The sequence below is a fragment of the Chiloscyllium punctatum genome, chromosome 12, assembly GCF_047496795.1.
Source record: "Chiloscyllium punctatum isolate Juve2018m chromosome 12, sChiPun1.3, whole genome shotgun sequence".
Taxonomy (NCBI): Eukaryota; Metazoa; Chordata; class Chondrichthyes; order Orectolobiformes; family Hemiscylliidae; genus Chiloscyllium; species Chiloscyllium punctatum.
This window is the reverse complement of record NC_092750.1, coordinates 22358006-22381416: the sequence shown is the minus strand read 5'-3', so window position 1 is coordinate 22381416 and position 23411 is coordinate 22358006. Positions and strand designations below refer to the sequence as shown.

The 23411-nt window shown below is 41.4% G+C and overlaps 1 protein-coding gene across 8 annotated transcripts in view; it reads right to left on the bottom strand.

Annotated features, from left to right (window-relative positions):
- Positions 1-23411, bottom strand: part of pbrm1 (polybromo 1) — a 100595-nt gene that overhangs the window by 65084 nt on the left and 12100 nt on the right. For all 8 annotated transcript variants that reach the window (XR_011962011.1, XM_072582067.1, XM_072582072.1 and 5 more), the window contains 8 exons: positions 22430-22577; positions 12397-12549; positions 7918-8040; positions 7257-7325; positions 6676-6774; positions 6241-6329; positions 4668-4759; positions 4364-4580 (listed from right to left, as the gene is read on the bottom strand). Coding sequence is in view for 7 of the 8 variants with exons in the window: in XM_072582067.1 (XP_072438168.1) it covers positions 4364-4580; positions 4668-4759; positions 6241-6329; positions 6676-6774; positions 7257-7325; positions 7918-8040; positions 12397-12549; positions 22430-22577 (990 nt within the window). In the remaining variant the exon portion in view is untranslated. The remainder of the gene's footprint in view (positions 1-4363; positions 4581-4667; positions 4760-6240; positions 6330-6675; positions 6775-7256; positions 7326-7917; positions 8041-12396; positions 12550-22429; positions 22578-23411) is intronic.

Sequence of the window (23411 nt, the reverse complement as noted above, 5' to 3'; positions counted from 1 at the left end):
CAGACATTCCTGCCAATGCTGCTTCATCATTTTCCCTACTCTGCTCCCCTTCCAATCAACTCTGACCAGCTCTTGCCTCAAACTAAATAATTCGATTATATTGTGGTCAGTGCCTTCGGGGTTCCTTCACCTCAATTTAGATTCGTATTTATAATTTATGCAGTAATTAACAGACAGCAAATTCTTTATTATCTGAGGTGGATAGGGCCACAGACCTCCTGCACACAAAACAAAAATGGTAGACATTGGTCTTACAGAAATGTATTTGGAAAGGCAAGGACTGATTAGGGATAGTCAACATGGCTTTGTGTGTGGGAAAACATGTCTCACAAACTTGATTGGGTTTTTTGAAGAAGTAGCAAAGAGGATTGATGAGGGAAGAGTGGTAGATGCGATCTATATGGATTTCAGTAAGGCGTTCAACAAGGTTCCCCATGGGAGACTGGTTAGCAAGGTTAGATCTCATGGAATACAGGGGGAACTAGCCATTTGGATGCAGAACTAGCTCAAAGGTAGAAGACAGAGGGTGGTTGTGGAGGGTCGTTTTTCAGACTGGAGGCCTGTGACCAGTGGAGTGCCACAAGGATCAGTGCTGGGTCCACTGCTTTTCATCAATTATATCAATGATTTGGATGTGAGCATAAGAGTAAGTTTGCAGATGACACCAAAATTGGAGGTGTAGTGGACAGCGAAGAGGGTTACCTCAGATTACAACAGGATCTAGACCAGATGGGCCAATGGGATGAGAAGTGGCAGATGGAGTTTAATTCAGTTAAATGCGAGGTGCTGCATTTTGGGAAAGCAAATCTTAGCAGGACTTATACACTTAATGGTAAGGTCCTAGGGAGTGTTGCTGAACAAAGAGACCTTGGAGTGCAGGTTCATAGCTCCTTGAAAGTGGAGTTGCAGGTAGATAAGATAGTGAAGAAGGCGTTTGATATGCTTTCCTTTATTGGTCAGAGTATTGAGTACAGGAGTTGGGAGGTCATGTTGCGGCTGTACAGGGCATTGGTTAGGCCACTGTTGGAATATTGCGTGCATTTCTGGTCTCCTTCCTATCAGAAAGATGTTGTGAAACTTGAAAGGGTTCAGAAAAGATTTACAAGGATGTTGCCAGGGCTGGGGGATTTGAGCTATAGGGAGAGGCTGAACAGGCTGGGGCTGTTTTCCCTGGAGCATTAGAAGCTGAGGGCCGACCTTACAGAGGTTGATAAAATCATGAGGGGCATGGAAAGGATAAATAGATAAAGTCTTTTCCCTGGGATGGGGGAATCCAGAATTAGAGGGCACAGGTTTTGGGTGAGAGGGGAAAGATATAAAAGAGATCTAAGGTACAACTTTTTCATGCATGGTATATGTATGGAATGAGCTGCCAGAGGCAGTGGTGAAGACTACTACAATTGCAACTTTTAAAAGGCATCTGGATAGGTATATGAATAGGAAGGTTTTGGAGGGTTATGGCCCTGGTGATGGCAGATGGAACTATATTGGGTTGGGATATCTGGTTGGCATGGACGAGTTGGACTGAAGGGTCTGTTTATGTGCTGTACATCTCTATGACTCTGTATCCCCTATCAACAGTGAAGATCCGTGTGGCCCACTGTGACCAGTGAATTAGGGGGAAAGAATTATGTGTAGGGCCAATCTTGCAATCTACGGGGAGCAAATTCACGTATAACAAGTAGAGTCTGTGCAGAATGCTAGTCAGTGTTGCTTCAATAGGTAAAGGTAAATGTAAACATAAACGTATAATACTTGTATGGTCCAAGCTGATATCTTCTTTCATTTTAGGACTGTGTTTATTCAATGTCTACAAGTATTTTCTTGGGCTCCATTTTTAAAAATAAGTCTGAAATTTATTTTCAACGTATTTCATCAATGTGTTTCCAATTCTCAAAATTCTGCCTGTGTCTCACCCACCCAACACCCCTCTCATATCAACAAATACCATTTGTCTGCACGATGTACCACTCTCTGCTGAATAGAAAATGCAGGCTGCCTAATCAACATCATAATACAAGGAAAATACTTCAGAGACTGCGCATCTGAAATAAAAACAAAGTGCTGAAGGAACGCAGTAGGTCTGGCAGCATCTGTGAAGGGAAAAACAAGACTTAACATTTTAAGCCAAATGACTTTTCTGAACTCATCAACATATTGGTTCATGGTTTTCTTTAATAGTACGACTTTAGGTGCAGGAAAATGACTAGATATGATACCCCCCCAACCCCTTGAATCCTCCAATCTTTCTATCCTCCCGGTTGCAATAACCAGATGAGGAATTTGTCTATTTATAATAATTATAAACCTAGAATCTAACGCATTTAGTACTGTTGCTTTCTGTGACATATCCTTTAGAATAGAATTTGCAAAGTCTCATTTGTAAATCTAGCAAATGTCTCTAATTCTAACCTAGAGTTGAGACTTTTTCAGAGAAATGCAGACATAAGATAATTGCCCACAGGTACTTTGCTTCCTGGCAAATTACCATGTATCCATTTGTGGGACTTCTGAAAGGTCTCAACACACATCTTTCAGGATACATCTGATCTCCAACTTTCCAGATCCTGAAAGATCTGGGTCAATATTGCTACGAAACTTGAATCCTAATTAAGAAATTTGTCCTGGAATAAGACTGGTATTTTGGAAGCAGTTTTCTTTGATGATAGTTCCTGAAATTTTAACTGATATATTGCAAGGAATTAGAACACACAGTCCTCCAATAATAATAAGCCCCTTGCATGTAAACCTGCCTTTTCAACGCTGGAGAAAACAATTCCAAATTAGATAAAATGAAGAACTGTAGATACTAGAAATCTGAAACAAAAGAGAAAATGCTGGATAAACTCAGCAGGTCTGGCAACATCTGTGGAGAGAAAACAGAATTAACATTTTGAGTTCTGGGGAAGAACGATCACTGGAAGGCTCCTTTGGGGCCTTGGACGGAGGTAAGGGGGGAGGTGTGGGTGCAGATTTTGCAATTCCTATAGTGGCAGAGGCAGGTGCAAGGAGGGGAGGGTGGTTTGTTAGGGGGCGTGGACCTGACCAGGTAGCCGTGGAAGGAACGGTCTTTGCAAAACATGTGCGCACACCTCCCCCTTTACCTCCATCCAAGGCCCCAAAGGAAGCCTTCCCCATCCATCAAAGTTTCACCTGCACTTCCACACATCATTCATTGTATCCTATGGTCCCGATGCAGTCTCCTCTACATTGGGGAGACTGAACGCCTTCTTGCAGAGTGCTTTAGAGAACATCTCGGGAACACCTGCACCAATCAACCCCACCACCCCATGGCTGAACATTTCAACTCCCCCTCCCACTCTGCTGAGGACATGCAGGTCCTGGGCCTCCTCCATTATCAGTCCCTCACCACCTTTCGCCTGGAGGAAGAACACCTAATCTTCTGCCTTGAGACCCTTCAACCCCAGGACATCAATTTGAATTTCACCAGTTTCCTCATTTCCCCTCCCCTCATCTTACCCCAGTTCCAACCTTCCAGCTCAGCACTGCTCTCATGACCTGTCCCATCTATCAATCTTCCTTCCTACCTATTCGCTCCACCCTCCTCTCCGAACTATCACCTTTACCGCCAATCACCATCCACCTATTGCACTCTCAGCTACCTTCTCCCCAGCCCCACCCCCCTCCCATTTATCCCCCCCCCCCCCCCGAGGCTCCCAGCCTCATTCCTGATGAATGGCTCCAGCCCGAAACTTTGATTTTCTTGCTTCTCAGATGCTGTCTGATCTGCTGTGCTTTTCCAGCACCACTGTAATCTTAACTCTGATCTCCAGCATCTGCAGACCTCACTGTCTCCCTTTTATAATGACCTATCTATTGCCAATTGAAATAGTCAACCGGTAGCAATTTTAAAACCATGCTGCTGAACAAAGTGACATTTAGTCTCTTTTATTAGAAGGACTAGGCACACATCATGGATCATAAATGTCAACCTTCCAAATGTGAAAAATCTGCTTCAAGATGCAGTTACAGAACATAGAACATAACAGCACAGTACAAGCCCATCAGCCCACGATGTTGTGCCGAGCATACACATCTCTCAATTTGCTGCTGTCCATGCGCAATGTCCCTAATGTCTCAGACTCTACTACCGCCGCTAGCAGTGCATTCCACACACCCACCACTCTCCGACGGAAATGTTTAATCCACATGCTTAATTGTGTAATCAAATAATTCAAGAAAGAAATAAACCTCCCTCTTGTCCAAAATACAAAATTCAGTATTATTTTGATTAAGAGTACCACTGAAAAATACATGCATGCTTTTTTTTATTAAGCCATAATTTTTCAAATGATCTTGATCAATAACATTATTTTCCAAAGGCTAAAATTACATTCCTCACCGAATTTGTTGCAGTGACATGGGATTTTTGATTTGTTGGTAATAGTCAGGATAATCTTTCTTGGAGGGCAGGCGAAGGAAAGGTTCAGCCAGAAGTTGACCCTGACTGTTCCTGTAACTTCTAACTACTTCATACAGCTGGTAAAGAGGGCTTGTAACATCAACAGACGAACCAATGCTTTCTTCTTCAGAATCACCATCTTCATAACGAGTGACTGCTGTAGAATCAAAAGGATGTGTGTAGAAAAGCCAAAATAGCCACTTCTAAAACGTTTTAATTAAAATATACTACCATAGTGTCTTACCACCTAAACCACTTTCTTCTTCACTCTCAGATCCATACTGCAAGGCCATGGTAATTGCCGATAAACGATCCCCTTGAGCTGACCTTCGGTTTCTGTGAATGCAGAATTTCAAAATAACCTTTTGGAATTCAGAAAACATCTTTTGCTCAATTGTTAACTTTACATGTTTTAATTATGCTGTATTTATTCTCATGTAGTATTGTTCAGTATTAATCCAGGAAATCGATACGGGTGAATCACCGGGTAAGAGCAGAGCAGGGAGATAGGCAGTCTGGAAGTTGCTCAGTCTAGAGTGATAATAGCATTTTAAAGTTGTTGGAGAAATTTGCCCAAGAGGTTAGAGATCACAAAACACAGCTAAGTGAAATTGACAAACAGTTTATTGCAAACGATATTGCTGCAAGAGAAATTGCCTAGGCCAACACAGAACTTACAGTTTGTACAGGTAGATTAGATTTCTCTTCCCAGAGCTGAGGATGAGACCAATTTTATAGTAATGCACACAATGAGGCTGGTTAAGAAATGGGAAACTACAATGTATCTGGAGATGGAGTAATCTAATTACAAGGATGCTAATTGGAAAACAGTTATCGGATGAATGTCCTGTTCCTTCACACAATGCAACATCCTGACAGTACTGATGGTCCCATTCCTCTTCACAGGTAGGTGTTAATGTCTCTTCTGAAGCGGTTAGGTGATTCCATTGTCCTGTTCCTGGAGCATGTCCTTGCTGGTGACTCTCTGTCTGACGTGCTCTTTGGTATTCTGACTTGTGAAACTGCCCTTGGGGCTTTGAGATATCTGTGGTGCTCTGTCATTGTTAACGAGCTTGAAGTTTATCGTCTTGTCTGCATGGGGTGTCTGATTTGGCTTGTGAGCCTGCTTGGGAATTCTGGGTGTTCTGGGTACAGTTTGGCCCTTTGTTTTTGTGGGCCTATCGTGAGTTAGCACATCTTTTCCTACAAAAGTGCAACTACATATCACTTGGTTAAAGACCTTTTGTAGAATAGCTGATATAGTGATAGGTGAAGGCAACTCCTGATTTGAGATGTTACTAGAAATGTCAAAGATACAATTAATTACATTAAGCTCTGCAATAAAGTAACTATTTTGTTGTTAAAAAATATTTTTACTCTTTGTCCCAAACTTATAGCTATCATCAGGCCAAAAGGAATTTTAAGGGCACTTTGTGTGATTGAATTGTCTTTCTCTTTTCATCATAATCAGTTAAACTGGTAACTGTTTGCTGCTATCTGAATTGTTGTTTTGCCACTAGGTCATCAATGTTCTCCCTACGTATTCAGTTATGAATTGTTCTTGTTTTGTGAGCCAATCAGAGATGTTGACTTTGCATGCATGCATCATGTCTGATGTATGACAGACATTTTCTACTTACAAGGTATTAATTTAAACGAATGCAAACTATAACAATGTTTTTTCTTATTTTTTTTTGTTTTCACATGTTTTCCTGAAAATCTTAGTTTGCAAAAATGTACAGCTTACAGTGTTTACAGATAAAAGAAACAAATCATTTGTAAACATTATCTTCAAATGTCATTTTTTTTTAATGTACCTGATTCGGAGACTAGATTTAGTAGGCTCCAAATTATGCTCGAGTTCAGCTCTCTTCTGATTGAATACTTTCTTAATGGTATTTGCATCCTACAGAGTTGGAAAAGATATTTTCATCATCAAAAAGATCAATACGTTATCTTTGCCAGTTCCCAAATTGTGGACATGGATATGTTATCATCTGGTATAATGCTCTATTCCTGAGTTAAACAACAAAGTTATTAATGCAAAAACTCAATAATACAAGTGTCGTAACAACATGGTTACTTAAATCTTATGAGAGAGAAATTAAAGACTCGCATCATTCATGATCACCCGAAGTCCTAATTCTTTATAGTAAATGAAGCATATTTGAAGAATAGTGACTATTGGAATGTATGAAACACTGTGTTTAGTTTAAGAGAATAGGTTGGACTTCAATTTTTCTCACCCTTACCTTGAAGATTGGAGACCCTGGCTCATTGTAGGTTTTTGCATTCCTTACTAAAAGTTCAATATCTCTAGCCATCGCATTGACACTTTTATAAAAGCCATTCTGTAAAATTAAATTGGTATGTTCATACAAAAAGTAAATATTCACTTTAAAAAGTTAAATTTACATATTTAGAAAATATTCAGATGAAGCAACAGTGGCACAGAGTAACTCCTCATTAAAGTGAGGCAATGACCTAGTTTATTGTCACTGAACTATTAATGCTGAAACCCAGGTAATTTTTTGGGGACTCAGGTTCAAATCCTGCCATAGCAGATGGTGAAATTTGCATTTAATAAAAATTAAAATTCTAATGATGACAGTGAAACCATTGCCGATTGTCAACCACATGACTAATGTTCTTCAGGGAATGAAGCTGCCATCCTTATCTGGTCTGGCCTGCGTGCGATTCCAGACTTGACAACAACGTGATTGATTCTTAACTCCCTTCTGGGCAATTAGGGATGACAATAAATGGTCTAAGGAATTGTTCATGATATCAGCTCTAAACTGAGAGGGAAAATAAAAAGACAAAACTGCAAAACCTGAATCCTCTGGGCAATTGTCTTCAGGTCAATTGGTTCTTTAATAATTTCGTAGTAGTCAGGATATTGCTGCAAGTATAAACAATAATTCATATATTAAAACATTGTCATGTTTTCCAGAATGTGACAAGATTGATTCAATATAAACTTCAGTTTTACTGTTTGTTAGAGCTTAGCTAACAATGTCCACTGAATCCAAGCTTTTAAATTTGAGAAGTTAATAAGATGTAATAACAACCATAATAAATCAACCGTAACTAGCAATGTGATTGCTCAAATGCACCTCCTTTGGATCTCAACTTTGCAGGCTAGAAATTGTGTTTATTTAGAACTCTCAACATTGAAATAACTTTGTATTTTTCTGAACTCATGTGGGGACAGGCATTTCTTCACAGAGACCATAAGACATAGTAACTGAGTAAGCCATTTGGCCCATTGAGTCTGTTCTGCCATCTAGGATTATGGAAAAAGGCAGGAAAGTGGAGTTAAGATTTATCCAATCAGCCATGATCTCATTGAATGGCACAGCAGACCTGGTGGACCAAGGACTGCTTCTGCTCCTATGTCATGAGGTGTTAACAACAATAGATTGTCAAAGACATTTTTCACAATGAAATCACTGAAATGTATCAGTTTATTGATCTGGAATAGAACTACTCACCACTTTAGAAGGCAACTTTTGAAAAAGCTCACTAATGAGATGACCTGTTGGGTCAACGTATGTGGCAACAGCTTCAAAAAGGTGCTCTAATTGTTCCTTCAGATTATTATAATGTGTTGCACTCTAAAAAAAAGAAAATAAAACTCATCAATTTTATCCATTGCCATAATTTTAGAGTACAGTCATAAAGGTCTGTAGTACATAAAAAGGCCGTTCTCTAAGTCTGCACTGCTCAAAAACAAGAATCTAACTATTCTAATCCAACTTTCCATCTACTAGCCCATAGCCTTGTATACCTTGGCATTGCAAATATTCATCTAAGTATTTCTTAAATGTTATGAGCATTTAACTTCTAATAAATAGTGAGTTCCTGACTCCCATAATGCTCTGGTGAAGCAATTTTTCCTCACATCCTCACTAATCTTCCTGCACCTTAACTTAAATCTATACCTACTAGTCTTTGATCCTTCTACCAAGGGAAAAGGTTCCTTCCTGTCTCCCCTATCCATTTTATATCTTAATCATGTGACCCCCCCCCCCCCCACTTAGATTTCTCTTCTCTAAAAGGAATACAATTCCAGTCTATCCAATCACTCTTCATAACTAAAACTCTTCAGTCAGCCAACATCCTGGTAAATCTCTGCACCCTCTCCAGCACAATCACATTCCACCTGTAATGTGAATTGCAGAACTACACACAATACTCTAGATGTGGCTTACTTTTTATTCAGTTCCAGTATTATCTTCCTGCTCTTCAACTCTAGACTTCGACCAATAATGGGAAGTACCCCATATAATTTCTTAACCATTTTATCTACTTTAAGGAATCAGTGGATATGTACACCAAGGTCCCTCTGATTCTCAGTGCTTCTCAGGGTTTATTACGTTTGTCCTGTCCATCACCTTACACCTATCTGGACTGGATTTCATTTGACACTGATCAGTCCATCTATGTACTCCTGTAGTGCACAGTTAGCCTCCTCACTATTAGCTACCCCATCAACTTCAAAACTACTAATCAACCCTCCTACATTCAAGACTAAGTCATTTCTGTTAGGCACCAAAACTGATCCCTGCGGAACCCCACTGGACACAAAAACACCCTTTGACCATAACTCTGTTAATATATGGATTCAACTCATCAAACAGAAAACAAAATTAACATTTCAATTCTGATTTATTTTGATTAAATGATTCTGAAAATCTCAACACCCAAAAATATGCAAATAAGAAGACATATTTGTTGCCCATTCCAAATATTCATTGAAGAGGTGACGGTGTTTTGTGTTTTTGAATCACTGCAGTTCACTGCAATCCTACAGGTGCAACTACTGTGAAAGGGAATTTGAATTTTTGTGCCAAGAATACTGAAGGAACAACAAAACAGTTTCAAGGTCAGGTATTGTACAGGTTGGAGGGAAATTGTAGGTGCGGTCTAAATCATTGGGAAGCTATATGATTCCCACCCAGTCAGATCTGGAGTCAGGCAGGGCTGCCCTCTCTCTCCTGCTTTGTTTGTGTGCTGCATAGAGCCATTTGCTGAGTCCATCAGGAAGGATGCGAGCCTGAGAGTGGTGACTATTCCTGGCAGCAGGGGCCTACAAGTGAAGGCCTCCCTGTACATGGATGATGTCGCCGTTTTCTGCTTGGATCCGCTGTCTGTGCACAGACTCATGTGCATATGTGACCAGGTCATATGGGCCTTGGGGGCCAAGGTAAACTGAGACAAGAGCGAGGCCATGCTCTTCGGGAACTGGGCCGACCAATTCTTGATCCCCTTCACCGTCAGGACCGACCACCTGAAGGTGCTGGGTATTTGGTACGGGGGCCGGGGGCGGGGGGGCTGGGGCGTGTGCCAAGTCTTGGGAGGAGCATATCAGCAAAGTGAGGCAGAAACTGGGCAGATGGAAGCTACGGTTGCTCTCCATCACGGGGAAAAAACCTGGTCATCAGGTGTGAGGCACTGTCTTTACTGTTATACGTGGCACAGGTTTGGCCTATTCCCAGAACCTGTGCCGCTGCAGTCTCCCGAGCCATCTTCCATTTTGTATGGAGATCAAAGATGGACCGGGTCCAAAGGGACTCGATGTATAAAGATCTGGGCAACAGGGGGAAAAACACACCCAATGCCACCCTCACCCTGATGGCCACCTTTGTGTATGGCTGCATCAAGCTGTGCATGGATCCCTGGTACGCAAACACCAAGTGTCACTACGTATTGAGGTTCTACCTGTCCCCGGTGTTGTGAAGGATGGGCCTGGCCTCGCTGGTCTCCTTCCTATTAGAAAGATGTTGTGAAACTTGAAGGGTTTCAGAAAAGATTTACAAGGATGTTGCCAGAGTTGGAGGATTTGAGCTACAGGGAGAGGCTGAACAGGCTGGGGCTGTTTTCCCTGGAGTGTCGGAGGCTGAGGGGTGACCTTATAGAGGCTTACAAAAATTATGAGGGGTACGGATAGGATAAATAGACAAATTCTTTTCCCTGGGATTGGGGAGTCCAGAACTAGAGGGCATAGGTTTAGGGTGAGAGGGGAAAGATATAAAAGAGACCCAAGGGGCAACTTTCACGCAGAGGGTGGTATGTGTATGGAATGAGCTGCCAGAGGATGTGGTGGAGGCTGGTACAAGTACAACATTTAAGAGGCATTTGGATGGGTATATGAATAGGAAGGGTTTGGAGGGATATGGGCTGGGTGCTGGCAGGTGGGACTAGATTGGGTTGCGATATCTGGTCGGTGTGGACAGGTTGGACTGAAGGGTCTGTTTCCATGCTGTACATCTCTAGGACTCTAGTTGGACCATTCCATATCACCTGTCCTTTGTGGAGAAGTTTATGAAGAAAAACACCTTTGACCACAAGTCCATCAGGAAGTGGTCAGCACGCAGTGTCCTTGAGACCCTTCGGGAAAAGGAGAGGGCGAATCCTGTCGAGCGGTTCCCTGAGCAGACTGTCAGTCATTTGGCAGAATGCCTCATTGCCAGAACTTTCCAAGACATGGCTTGGGTGATGGTGAGAAGGGCTCTGCCTGTGAGATCCTTTATGCACGCCCGGAGTCTCTGCCGCACTGCATGCTGCCCTCGAAGCAGCTGCGGGGAGGACGAGACTGTCACACACCCCCTTCTGGAATGTGCCTATGCAGAGGGAGTCTGGAGAGGAATGCAGTAATGTTTGTCGAGGTTTGTCCCGAGCAGCACCGTGACACGGGACTCCGTGCTCTATGGTCTGTTCCCCGGAAGCACACCGAGATGAACATCAACTGTGCCCGGAGGATCATCAACTCAGTGAAAGACGCTCTTTGGGCGGTCCGAAACCTGTTGATCTTCCAGCTGAGGGAGTTGACCCTGACTGAGTGTTGCAGACTGGCACATTCCAAGGTCCAGAACTATGTGTTGAGGGACGTGCTGAAGCTTGGGGCAGCTGCCGCCAAGGCACGGCGGGGAAAGACCACCGTGAAACATCTGCCTGCCTGAAGAAGAACAGGGGGCCCGCCCAGTCATTTGGGCTCCGCTGACGCCTCAGCAGAAGAGCTGGATAGTAAATATACAGACTTGTATATAGGAAAAGTAAATTTTGATGTCTGTATGTAAAGCAATGTAAGGTGTGCACAAGAATGGCATGACCAATTATATAGAGATCCAAATAATTTTATGAATAAAGTATATTTTTGAAATTAAAAAAAAAACTTGTAGGTGCTGGGGTTCTCATGGAAACACTGCCTTTGTCTTTCTTGATTGGAAGAGACCATGAGTTTGGAAGGTGCCACAAGAAAGGATTGATGTGTCACCTTGATCTGCAATATGAATAATTCCCACAATACAATACTTAGTTGACACAAGTTGAACTTAATACCAGTTATCTGACTAGCGTGACACATTTATGAATTTGAACAATTGTCAAATTCCTTACCTAAAGGAATAAAGTAGGCAAATTTGAAAAAAAATGTCAAATACTAGAGAGACACTGAAATAAGACTGATATAGAAACCTTCTGATTTACATAGCATCTTTCAGGATCAACCAATGTCTGAAAATGCATTACGACCAATTAAATATTTTTGAAGTGCAGTTAACTGTACTGTATGAAAGATAGCAGTCCATTTGTGCACAGATCCATCTGTTATAAACAGCAATAAGCCGAAGACCAGATTATCTATTTTATGATTATGAAGCTACTGAAGAACACAAATTGGCTACGACATGGGATATCTCCCCTGCTTTTCTTTGAAAAAGTATTGTGGAATCCAACCTAAGAGCACTTAAAGAAGCTTTAGTTTAACATTTCATCTGAATCTCTGCACCTCAAACAATACAGTACATCCTTAGTACTGCAACGGAACATCAGACTAGATGGTTGTGCACAACCTGCAGTGAGTGAACCCACAACCTTCTGACTAATAGACAACTTTGCTAACAATTGAACCAAAGCTGACTGATATACATGGTCGCAAGCTTTCCCTAGACAATTAAAACTGCCCTCACATCTTCGTCACCAGTTGTACCAGGGTTATCCTGACCATCATAATCATCCTCTTCTTCTTCATCTTCATAATCTCCCCTCTGGACAAATTCATTTCTTGTTCTTGTATACAAATCCCACAATTTACTTGCAGCTTTGCATTCAGCAGAATCTTCCTGTAAATGATAAAAGAATGAATTAGATTAGATTCCGTACAGTATTCCCTATCAGCCCAACAAGCCCACACTGACCCTCTGAAGGGTAATCTACCCAGACCCATTCCCCTATCCTATATTTACCTCTGACTAACGCACCAAACACTATGGGAAATTTAGCAAGGCCAATTTACCTGACCTGGACATCTTTGGATTATAGGAGGAAATCGGAGCACCTGGAGGAAACCCACGCAGACAAGGGGAGAACGTGCAAACTCCACACAGACAGTCGCCCGAGGTTGGAATCGAACCCAGATCCCTGGTGCTGTGAGGCAGCAGTGTTAACCACTGAGCCACTGTGGTTCAGTAGTTAGCATCAAAATTGTTTCAAATATATAAATATCGCATGTTATATATTTTCTAATCATAACTTGCATGAATATGTTTACTGTAATCCATGTGTGCAGTCAAACGAATAACTGATACAATAGAGTCACAGACTCAAAGAAGTTAGTTCTACATTACAAGACAGAAATTAAGCTTGTATTTTAACCAGGGAAATATGTTCTACTTCACACAGTAATTATGATAATTCAAAGTATAATAAAACTTAAGTTTTGATAATGTAGTGAGCAGTATTTTCTCTACAGTGCATTTGTATGTGGATGCACAACAACTCAGATCGAACTGAGCAGGTGGTTCACAAGTAGCCATGTTTAAAGTCATAGCCCAGATTTTCTGATCAGGAATGGACAGTCTAATTCTGACTCTGATCAATAAAAACTTATATATTTACCTTTCACAATTCTTCTGTTGGAGGATCCATCAGAACCATCTCAATGCAGCAAACCTTAGAGAGAGCTAAGAGAAGCCACACCACGTTTTTACAGCACTAACTGCTGTATTCTATTAACTGAATCCTAAATATTCTCAAGCTTCCGGCAAAGTTACGTAGAGAGGGCAAGGGTATTGTGGGGAAGAGAAAGGTTAAGTAAGGGAGTTGAGTGTCAGGTGACAGGGTGTTGGATGGGTAAGATAGCAAGTACACAGGGTTGCAGGAACATAAATGGTGGGTATAAGGTAATATGTGGGTTGCAGTTAATCAGGTTGGGTCAGCAGCTGGTTAGATTGGGTGGGGTACTTGAACGTCACGGAAAAGTCAATTAGTGGGGATTGGTCAGATTGATTTGGGGTAGTCGAGGTGAGAGTTTTGTGCAGTTGGAGAGGCTTGGTAATGGGGGAAACAACAAGTGGACTGGGGGCATTCTAGCGAAGTTTGCAGATGATACGAAGTTAGGTGGACAGGCAGGTAGTACTGAGGAAGTGGGGAGGCTACAGAAGGATCTAGACAGTTTGGGAGAGTGGTCCAGGAAATGGCTGATGGAATTCAACGTGAACAAATGCGAGGTCTTGCGCTTTGGCAAAAAGAATAAAAGCATAGACTACTTTCTAAACGGTGAGAAAATTCGTAAAGCCAAAGTACAAAGGGATCTGGGAGTGCTAGTCGAGGATTCTCTAAAGGTCAACATGCAGGTTGAGTCCGTGATTAAGAAAGCGAATGCAATGTTGTCACTTATCTCAAGAGGGTTGGAATATAAAAGCACCGTTGTGCTACTGAGACTTTATAAAGCTCTGGTTAGGCCCCATTTGGAGTACTGTGTCCAGTTTTGGTCCCCACACCTCAGGAAGGACATACTGGCACTGGAATGTGTCCAGCGGAGATTCACGCGGATGATCCCTGGAATGGTTGGTCTAACATATGAGGAACAGCTGAGGATCTTGGGATTGTATTCATTGGAGTTTAGAAGATTAAGGGGAGACTTAATAGAGACATACAAGATAATACATGGCTTGGAAAGGGTGGACACTAGGAAATTGTTTCCATTAGGAGACTAGGACCCGTGGACACAGCCTTAAAATTAGAGGGGGTAAATTCAGAACAGAAATGCGGAGACATTTCTTCAGCCAGAGAGTGATGGGCCTGTGGAATTCATTGCCACAGAGTGCAGTGGAGGCCGGGATGCTAAATGTCTTCAAGGCAGAGATTGATAGATTCTTGTTGTCTTGAGGAATTAAGGGCTATGGGGAGAATGCGGGTAAGTGGAGTTGAAATGCCCATCAGCCATGATTGAATGGCGGAGTGGACTCGATGGGCCGAATGGCCTTACTTCCACTTCTATGTCTTATGGTATGAGGAGGAGTTGTGGTGAGGAGCGATGCATGTGATGAGGAGAGGGACAGTTATACAGTTACCTAACAGTTACAACAGGTTTTAATCCAGCTACCATTTTCTGCACAACCATTCAGATAGGTACTGTATAAAGGACTGTTCAAAGTCTCCAACTCTAACTTTAAAGCTCTTATTTTCCTGGCAGGCAAGGGAGATGCTCATTGGAAGTTCAACCTTATGGGCAATTCCTACAAAGGCCTTGCATCAGGGCTTCTGAGAAGCCCCAAAGTACATGCACACAGCTGGGCAAAAACAATAAAGGTACCACACACTAAAATAAACTAATTCAATACAACAAAATAAAGCAGAGAAAACACTGAGTAATGTGGCATACGATTGTGAACATATGAACAATTCACATTCCTGCATACCCCTGATAACCATTCAATCCCATGCTTAATCAGAATCTACATACTACTGCCTTAAAAGTATTTATGGACTCTGATTCTATCAACTTTTCAGGAAGAGAGTTTCAAAGACTCTCAATCCTCTGAGAGAAGACATGTGCTTCATCTCTACTTTAAATGTGCGCCTCTGATTCTTTTATGAAACCTTTCTTCATAAAATGACCTTATTCTAGATGTTATTCTGGGAAATGTAGTCTGAACTGCTTCTAATGCATTTAGCCCACACCGACCCTCTGAAGAGTAACCTACCCAGACCCATTCCCCTATCCTATATTTACCTCTGACTAACGCACCAAGCACTATGGGCAATTTAGCAAGGCCAATTTCTTAAAGAAGTAATACTAACCAATACTACACATGGTGCTCCAAATTTTCAACGAAGTGTGCAGGAAGGCATGCCAGGAGTAGCAGCAAGAATACTTAAAAATGAGGTGTCAACCTGATGGAGCTACAAAACAGCACTACATGCATGAAAAAACAATAGAAGCAGCAAGTGATAGGCAATACTAAGTGAGTGCACATTCAACAGATCAGATCTAAGCTTTTCAGTCCTGCCACATTCAGGCATCATTAGCGGTGGACTATTAAAATGATTCATCGGAGAAGAAGGTTCCATAAGTATATCCACACTTAGTGATGGGAGATCCCAACACATCAGTACAAAAGATAAGGCTGAAGAATTTGCAATAATTTTCAGCCAGAACTGGAAGACCCTTCTCAGCTTATTCAGAGATCCCAATCATTACAGATCCTAGACTTCAGGCAATTCTATTCCTTCCATGTGCTATCAAGAAATGGCTAAAGGCAATGGATACTACAAAGGTTCTGGGCTCTGACAACATTCCAGCAATAACATTTAAAGCTTGTGCTCCAGAATTTGCTGCTCCCTGGCCAAGCTGTTCCTGGATAACTACAAAATTGGAATGTATTTGACATTGTGGTAAATTGTCTTGGTATGTCCTGTACACAAAAAGGAGACAAATCCAACCTTGCCAATTACCATCCCACTAATTTATTCTCGATTTTCAGTTAAAGTGATGGAAGGGGTCATCAACAGTTCGATCAAGCAGCACTTGAGATAAATAACCTGCTCACTGATGCTAGATTTGACTTCTGCTTGGGCCAGTTGACTCTTGAACAGATTACAGAGGAACCTCGATTATCCGAATATCAATTATTCGAATTTTGAATTATCCGAAGGGGATCTCAAGATCCCGATAGAAACATTACGTTAAAGTGCTGTTTCAACTCTGATCGCGTCTTTTGTTTACGGGTACAATGATTAAAAACGAACTCCCCCCACTGAAATGCTGCTGAGAACAGTCCTGGACAGTCAAGGCACCATCACTACATGACTGACCTCCTGCCCTCTCTCTCTCTTCTCCCCCCTCCACACACACTTTCCCTACATTGAGGTGAACCCTAAACTCCTCCTCCCCAAATAATCTCTGCAACATTGTCCTGCACAGAGAAGAGGTGGAATCTGTCAAAACGTTGCAGTAAACAGTTGTGTGTGTGTGTGTGCACGCGTGCTTGAAGACTTACTTCACAAAGGCAGGAGCAATCTTACTGCTGGTGTTCAGTCCGGCTGCCTGCGTCGGGAGCTCGGACGGGAGCACAGATGGTGGGTGGGGGTGGACGGGGTGCGGGGTTGGGGTGGATAGGGTTGTGGTGCGGGGTCGCAGATGGGGTTGGGGGTAGACGGGGTTGGGAAGGTGGGGGCTTGCGCGGTGTGCTACTACATATTCTCCTGAATGAGAAGCAGACTTCACATACTTCTGAGCCCCAGAGGAAATCAATTAATCAAATAATCAATTATCCGAACACAATAGTGCCTGCTCGCCTCGTTCGGATAATCGAGGTCCCTCTGTATAACTTTGGTTCAAAGATGGGCATGGCAGGTAATCCTCAGAGGGAGTAATTCATCGATCTCAAGGCTGCATTTGATGAAATGTGCAATCAAGGGGCACTAACAAAGCTAAATTCAATGGGAATCAAGGTGAAAACTCTCCACTGGTTAGATTCATACCCCGCGCAAAGTAAGATGGTTGTTGTCATTGGATGTTAGTTACGTCAGCTCCAGGACATCTCTGCGGGAACTTCTCAGGTTAGTCTATGGTTCTAGGTCCCACTATCATCAGCTACAACATCAAAGACCTTCTCTCCATCATTAGGCAGAAGTGGAGATGTTCAGTAATGACTGGACAATACTCAGTACCATTCACACGCATATTGTACCTTTCACCTACTCCTCAGATAATGAAGCTATCTGGGTCCAAATGCAGAAAGACTTGGACAATATCCAGACTTTGGATACTGTAATGTTGGCAAACAATATCCCTGACAAGAGAGAATCCAATTATCACACCTTGACATTCAATGGCATTATCATTTCTGACTCCTGCATTATCAACATCCCGGGTATTACCACTTACTAAAAACTTACCAGCTGTAATGTTGGCTCCACATGCCAGGCAAACAATATCTATGGATGCCTTGAAATCATTAATTAATCCCATCTCATTGCACAATGCCAAGTCTAGTCCAGTCTGCTCTCTGGTTTGCTCGAAAATATGTTATTCTAAGAAACTTTCCTGAAATATTTTATGAACTCCTCATATAGGTTAAACCCAAAACATCGACACTCCTTCTCGTTGGATGCTGCCTGATCCCCCGGCTGAGCTTTCCAATGCCACACCTTTCGACTCTGACTCTCCAGTGTCTGCAGTCCTACTTTCTCCATGTAGGTTAATTTTGTCCAGATGACTTTTCCAGTTGATAGATAGATTAAAATCTCCTATTGCTGTACCTTTCTGACAACCTATATTATTTCTTTTGTTTTGCGCTACACTGCAATAGTTACTTTTAGCGTGCTTGTACACCACTCTTGCCTATATTGATAATTTCTTATCTATATCCAAACTGTTTCCACATCCGTTCCCAGAACTTAGGTCATCCTTCTCTAGTATGCTAACACTGTCATTAACTAACAGTATTATTCGTAAACATCCTGTACACTTCAGGATTCAGGTCATAATCCATGTCATCCATATATCTGTAATGGCTACTAGATTGTGCCTGTTCAGGTAACTTTCTGACTCCTTGATCAGTATCTATTGCTCAGCACCCAACATTTAAACCCTGGGCCAATGCTGCTTTAACTTTAAACACTTAGAGGCATAGAGATGTACAGCATGGAAACAGACCCTTTGGTCCAACCCGTTCATGCCGACCAGATATCCCAACCCAATCTAGTCCCGCCTGCCAGCACCTGGCTGAATTAAACTCCATCTGCCATTTCTCAGCCCATTGGCCCATCTGGTCAAGATCCTGTTGTAATCTGAGGTAACCTCTTCGCTGTCCATTATACCTCCAGTTTTGGTGTCATCTGCAAACTTACTAACTATAACTCTTAGGCTCGCATCCAAATCATTTACGTAAGTGACAAAAAGTAGAGGACCCAGCACTGATCCTTGTGGCACTCCACTGGTCACAGGCCTCCAGTCTGCAAAACAACCCTCCACCACTACCCTCTGTCTTCTACCTTTGAGCCAATTCTGTATCCAAATGGCAAGTTCTCCCTGTATTCCCTGAGATCTAACCTTGCTAACCAGTCTCTCATGGGGAACCTTGTTGAACGCCTTACTGAAGTACATACAGATCACATCTACTGCTCTGCCCTCATCAATCCTCTGTTACTTCTTCAAAAAACTGAATCAAGTTTGTGAGACATGATTTCTCACACACAAAACCATGTTGACTATACCTTATCCCTATTCCTGATGAAGGGCTTTTGCCCGAAACGTCGATTTTCCTGCTCCTCGGATGCTGCCTGACTTGCTGTGCATTTCCAGCACCACTCTAATCTAGACTCCGGTTTCCAGCATCCAGTTTCCTTGTTTTTACCTGGTTGATTTTAACCTTACTGCGAATCCTCTTGCAAGGATGCCTGTTTTGAAGAAGTTTTCTTCCTCTGTCTACAAGAATCTCAGTGAGTCTCTCTCTCACTGCAACCCCCAGCTCTATTCCTGATGAAGGGCTTTTGCCCGAAATGTTGATTTTCCTGCTCCTCGCATGCTGCCTGACCTGCTGTGCTTTTCCAGCACCACTCTAATCTAGACTCCTATCCCTAATCAGTGCTTGTCTTTCCAAATACATGTACATTCTGTCCCTCAGGATTCCCTCCAACAACTTGCCCACCACTGACGTCGGGCTCACTGGTCTATAGTTCCCTGGCTTGTCCTTACCATTCTTCTTAAAACAGTAACATCACATTAGCTAACCTCCAGTCTTCCAGCACCTCACCTGTGACTACCGATGATACAAATATCTCAGCAAGTGGTCCAACAATCACTTCCCTAGCTTCCCATGGAGCTCTAGGGTACACTGATCAGGGGCTGGGGATTTATCCACCTTTATGCGTTTCAAGACATCCAGCACTTCCTCCTCTGTAATATGGACATTTTGCAAGGTGTCACCATCTATTTCCCTACAATCTATATCTTCCATATCCTTTTCCACAATAAATACTGATGCAAAATACTCCCATTTAGTATCCCCCCCCATTTTCTGCGGCTCCACACAAAGGTCACCTTGCTGATCTTCGAGGGGCCCTATTCTCTCCCTAGTTACCTGTTTGTCCTTAATGTATTTGTAAAAACACTTTGGATTCTCTTGAATTCTATTTGCCAAAGCTATCTCATGTCCCCTTTTTGCCTGCCTGATTTCCCTCTTAAGTACACTCTTACTACCTTTATACTCTTCTAAGGATTCACTCGATCTATCCTGTCTATACCTGACATATGCTTCCTTCTTTTTCTTAATCAAACCCTCAATTTCTTTAGTCATCCAGCATTCCCTATACCTACCAGCCTTTCCTTTCACTCTAACAGGAATATACTTTCTCTGGATTTTCGTTATCTAATTTCTGAAGGTTTCCCATTTTCCAGCCGTCCCTTTACCTGCGAACATATGCCCCCAGTCAGCGTTTGAAAATTCTTGCCTAATACCATCAAAATTGGCCTTTCTCTAATTTAGAACTTCAACTTTTAGATCTGGTCTATCCTTTTCCATCACTATTTTAAATCTAGTAGAATTATGGTCGGTGGCCCCAAAGTACTCCCCCACTGACACCTCAGTCATCTACCCTGCCTTATTTCCCAAGAGTAGGTCAAGCTTTGCACCTTCTCTAGTAGGTGCATCCACACAGTGAATCAGAAATTTTTCTTGTACGCAATTAACAAATTCCTCTCCATCTAAATCCTTAACACTATGGCAGTCCCAGTCTATGTTTGGAAAGTTAAAATCCCCTACCATAACCATTCTATTATTCTTACAGATAGCTGAGATCTCCTTACAAGCTTGTTTCTCAATTTCCCTCTGATTATTAGGGGATCTATAATACAATGCCAATAAGGTGATCATCCCTTTCTTATTTCTTAGTTCCACCCAAATAACTTCCCTGGATGTATTTCCAGGAATATCCTCCCTCAGCAGAGCTGTAATACTATCCCTTATCAAAACTTACTTCATTTGTTTTGCTCTGGTGCAATTTGGCATCAGGAATGCTCATCCAATCCTGCAGCCTTGGCACATCACTGGTTCTGCAGTCCTTAATGCATTCCAATTGATAACTTAGCTATGCAAATATATAATTGCAATAAATATAATTTTATATATTTTATTAACTTTATCACCAGTTGGTAAATTCTGTTGAACTTCAGGAACTGAAATAATTTTATTCACTGACCAGATGGATAAGATGGCAGGCGGAAACATGAACCCGGACCTTCTGGCATAGATGCAGGACACTAACCCTGTGCCCAAGAATCCTAGGGCATGCTAATGCCGTATGTTTAGTCAGATTGTTCAGACATGTTGTGACACACCTCTGAGGGTGGCATCGCTGCCCAGAGGCTAGGGCTACTGCCCCACAGCGCCAGGGACCAGGGTTCCACTTCATCCTTGGGTGAATGTCTGTGCAGAGTTTGCGCAATCACCCCATACTTGTGTGGGTTTCTACTGGATTAGCTGGTCAGATTAGGTGGCTTGGCAATGCTAAATTGTCCCGTAGAGTTCAGTGATGTGCAGGTTAGATGGATTAGCCATGGTAAATGTGAGGTTACGGGTATAGAGTGGGCGGCTGGGTCTTGGTAGGATGCTCTTTGGAAGACTTGATAGGTCGAATGACCTCTTTTGGCATTGCCCAGAATCTAGGATTCTACAGGGGAAGTATCTGGAGTTTGTGGCACAAAGGGAACTGTATTGTTAGCTGCACTCAAGTTCTCAGTTGCACTGTGTTTCATAGTTAATTTACTATATAAAAAAGCTATCTGACACCTTTGATGAGAAATTGATTGTAGCTGCTTCTTAATTAAACCCAACTGCTGTTCAACTGGTGGCCTTGTTAAAAGTCCTGTTTAAGGCTAGGAACTGCAGATTTCAGTTAAATGCCAGTTAAATGTTTAAATTAGATTTAAACAAACGCTTGGTAGTACAGAGCATTAAACATTGCTAAAATTACACCATAAATTGAAGCTTTTCATCAAAACTAGGAGGCAAGAAACAGCCAATTTTGTATAACCTAAGAGTTGGTGCTGATTGTTTGTTTGCAGGCACCTCCTTCTCTTTTAATTAGACCTTAACATCCACCAACTGCAAGTGCTCAGTGAATATCATTATTTTAAGGTTGTTTACAGAAACTTCACTTCCAGGATAAACATAATTTAAAATATATTTTGAAGCTACTGTACTTAAATCTCCACCCGGGCTCATCCCAAAATTCCATCATAATTTGTAAAATTATCCTTTATGAAAGTAATACCATTCATATAATTATTTATGTTTTAATGTAAAAAATAATTAGAAAACTCCCATAGCACAAAATACTTTTAAATATTTTCTCAATGGAGCATTACTATCTGTGGAACAAACCAAATAATAGATGAATTCCTTTGTGATAAAACTAGAAAGACAGGAAAAACTACAAATGCTGAGAATTTCAAATAAGAACAAATTTTTACATGATTCTGACATCTGAAAAAAGAAAAGCTAAGTCAAGATTTTGGCTGAGGAGCTTCCTTATTGTTCTGACAAAAATTCAAACATGAATCTAACCCATCAAAAGTTGATGGATCGGTTTTATTGTAAGATAAAATACCATTCATTTCAGATAACTTTCAGTTATACATTAACTTTAAAAAATGGTCAATGACACTTCATGAACAAAATTAAACTGGTATCAAACCAATCAAGGACACATTACCTTATAGTAGGCTTTTGCATTATTAACCATAAGCTGAAAATCAGAAGTCAATTGATCAACATCATCATATTCTTCCATCTTCAGTTTCTGCTGGATCTTCAAAAGATCAATGGGGTGGGAGACCACATCATAATAATCAGGTTGGTTCCTGTTTTGCAAGATATTTATACATAAATTATGTACGCATTTCAAATGCCTATAACAATTAAAATTTAAAGACAGTAGTTACGAACTAGCATACTTCCAATTTACAGCAATTTATTTCACACTGTTACAAACTAATGAAAGTACATTTCATTTTTTAAAACCACACTCTTCAATGTTACCAAAAAAAACTTAAAAGAAATCCAATCTAGCATATAACAGCCCCCTCAGCCCACCCTCAATCATTAGCAAAATTATGGAAGAGGTCATCAACACGGTCATTAAGCTGCATTTACTCACTAATAACCAGCATGCTGATGCTCAATCAATGCTTTTTGAAATGTTCACACCTTATCAATGAACAAAAGGCAGTTCACAAATATGTAGTATAGATCATAACTCCTATCATCAAAGGAATATTATACATAATATACTAAAAATGAATGAAAAGAATCTTTTTCAGAATTTTAATAAGATTTTTAACTACTTTTTACAAAAAGATGGAAATGAGAAATATAACAGAGATGTTTAAAAGGGTCAATTTTTGAAATTCATTCTGGAATGTAGGCATTGCTGACAAAGCCAGTATTTGTTGCCCATCCCTCATTGTTTTTGAAAAAATGATGATGAGCTGCCTTCTCGAATTGTTGCAGTCTGTGTGATGACATGATGTCAGAGAGGAAGTAAAACAATTTTGATCAAGTGAGAATGAAAGAACTGTGATATACATCCTTCAAGATGGTGTGTCACTCAAAGGTGTTGATGTCCTCATTGCAAGTAGCAGAGGTCAAAGGTTTGAGAGATGCTATTGAAAATGTTTTAGTCAGTTTCTGGGATA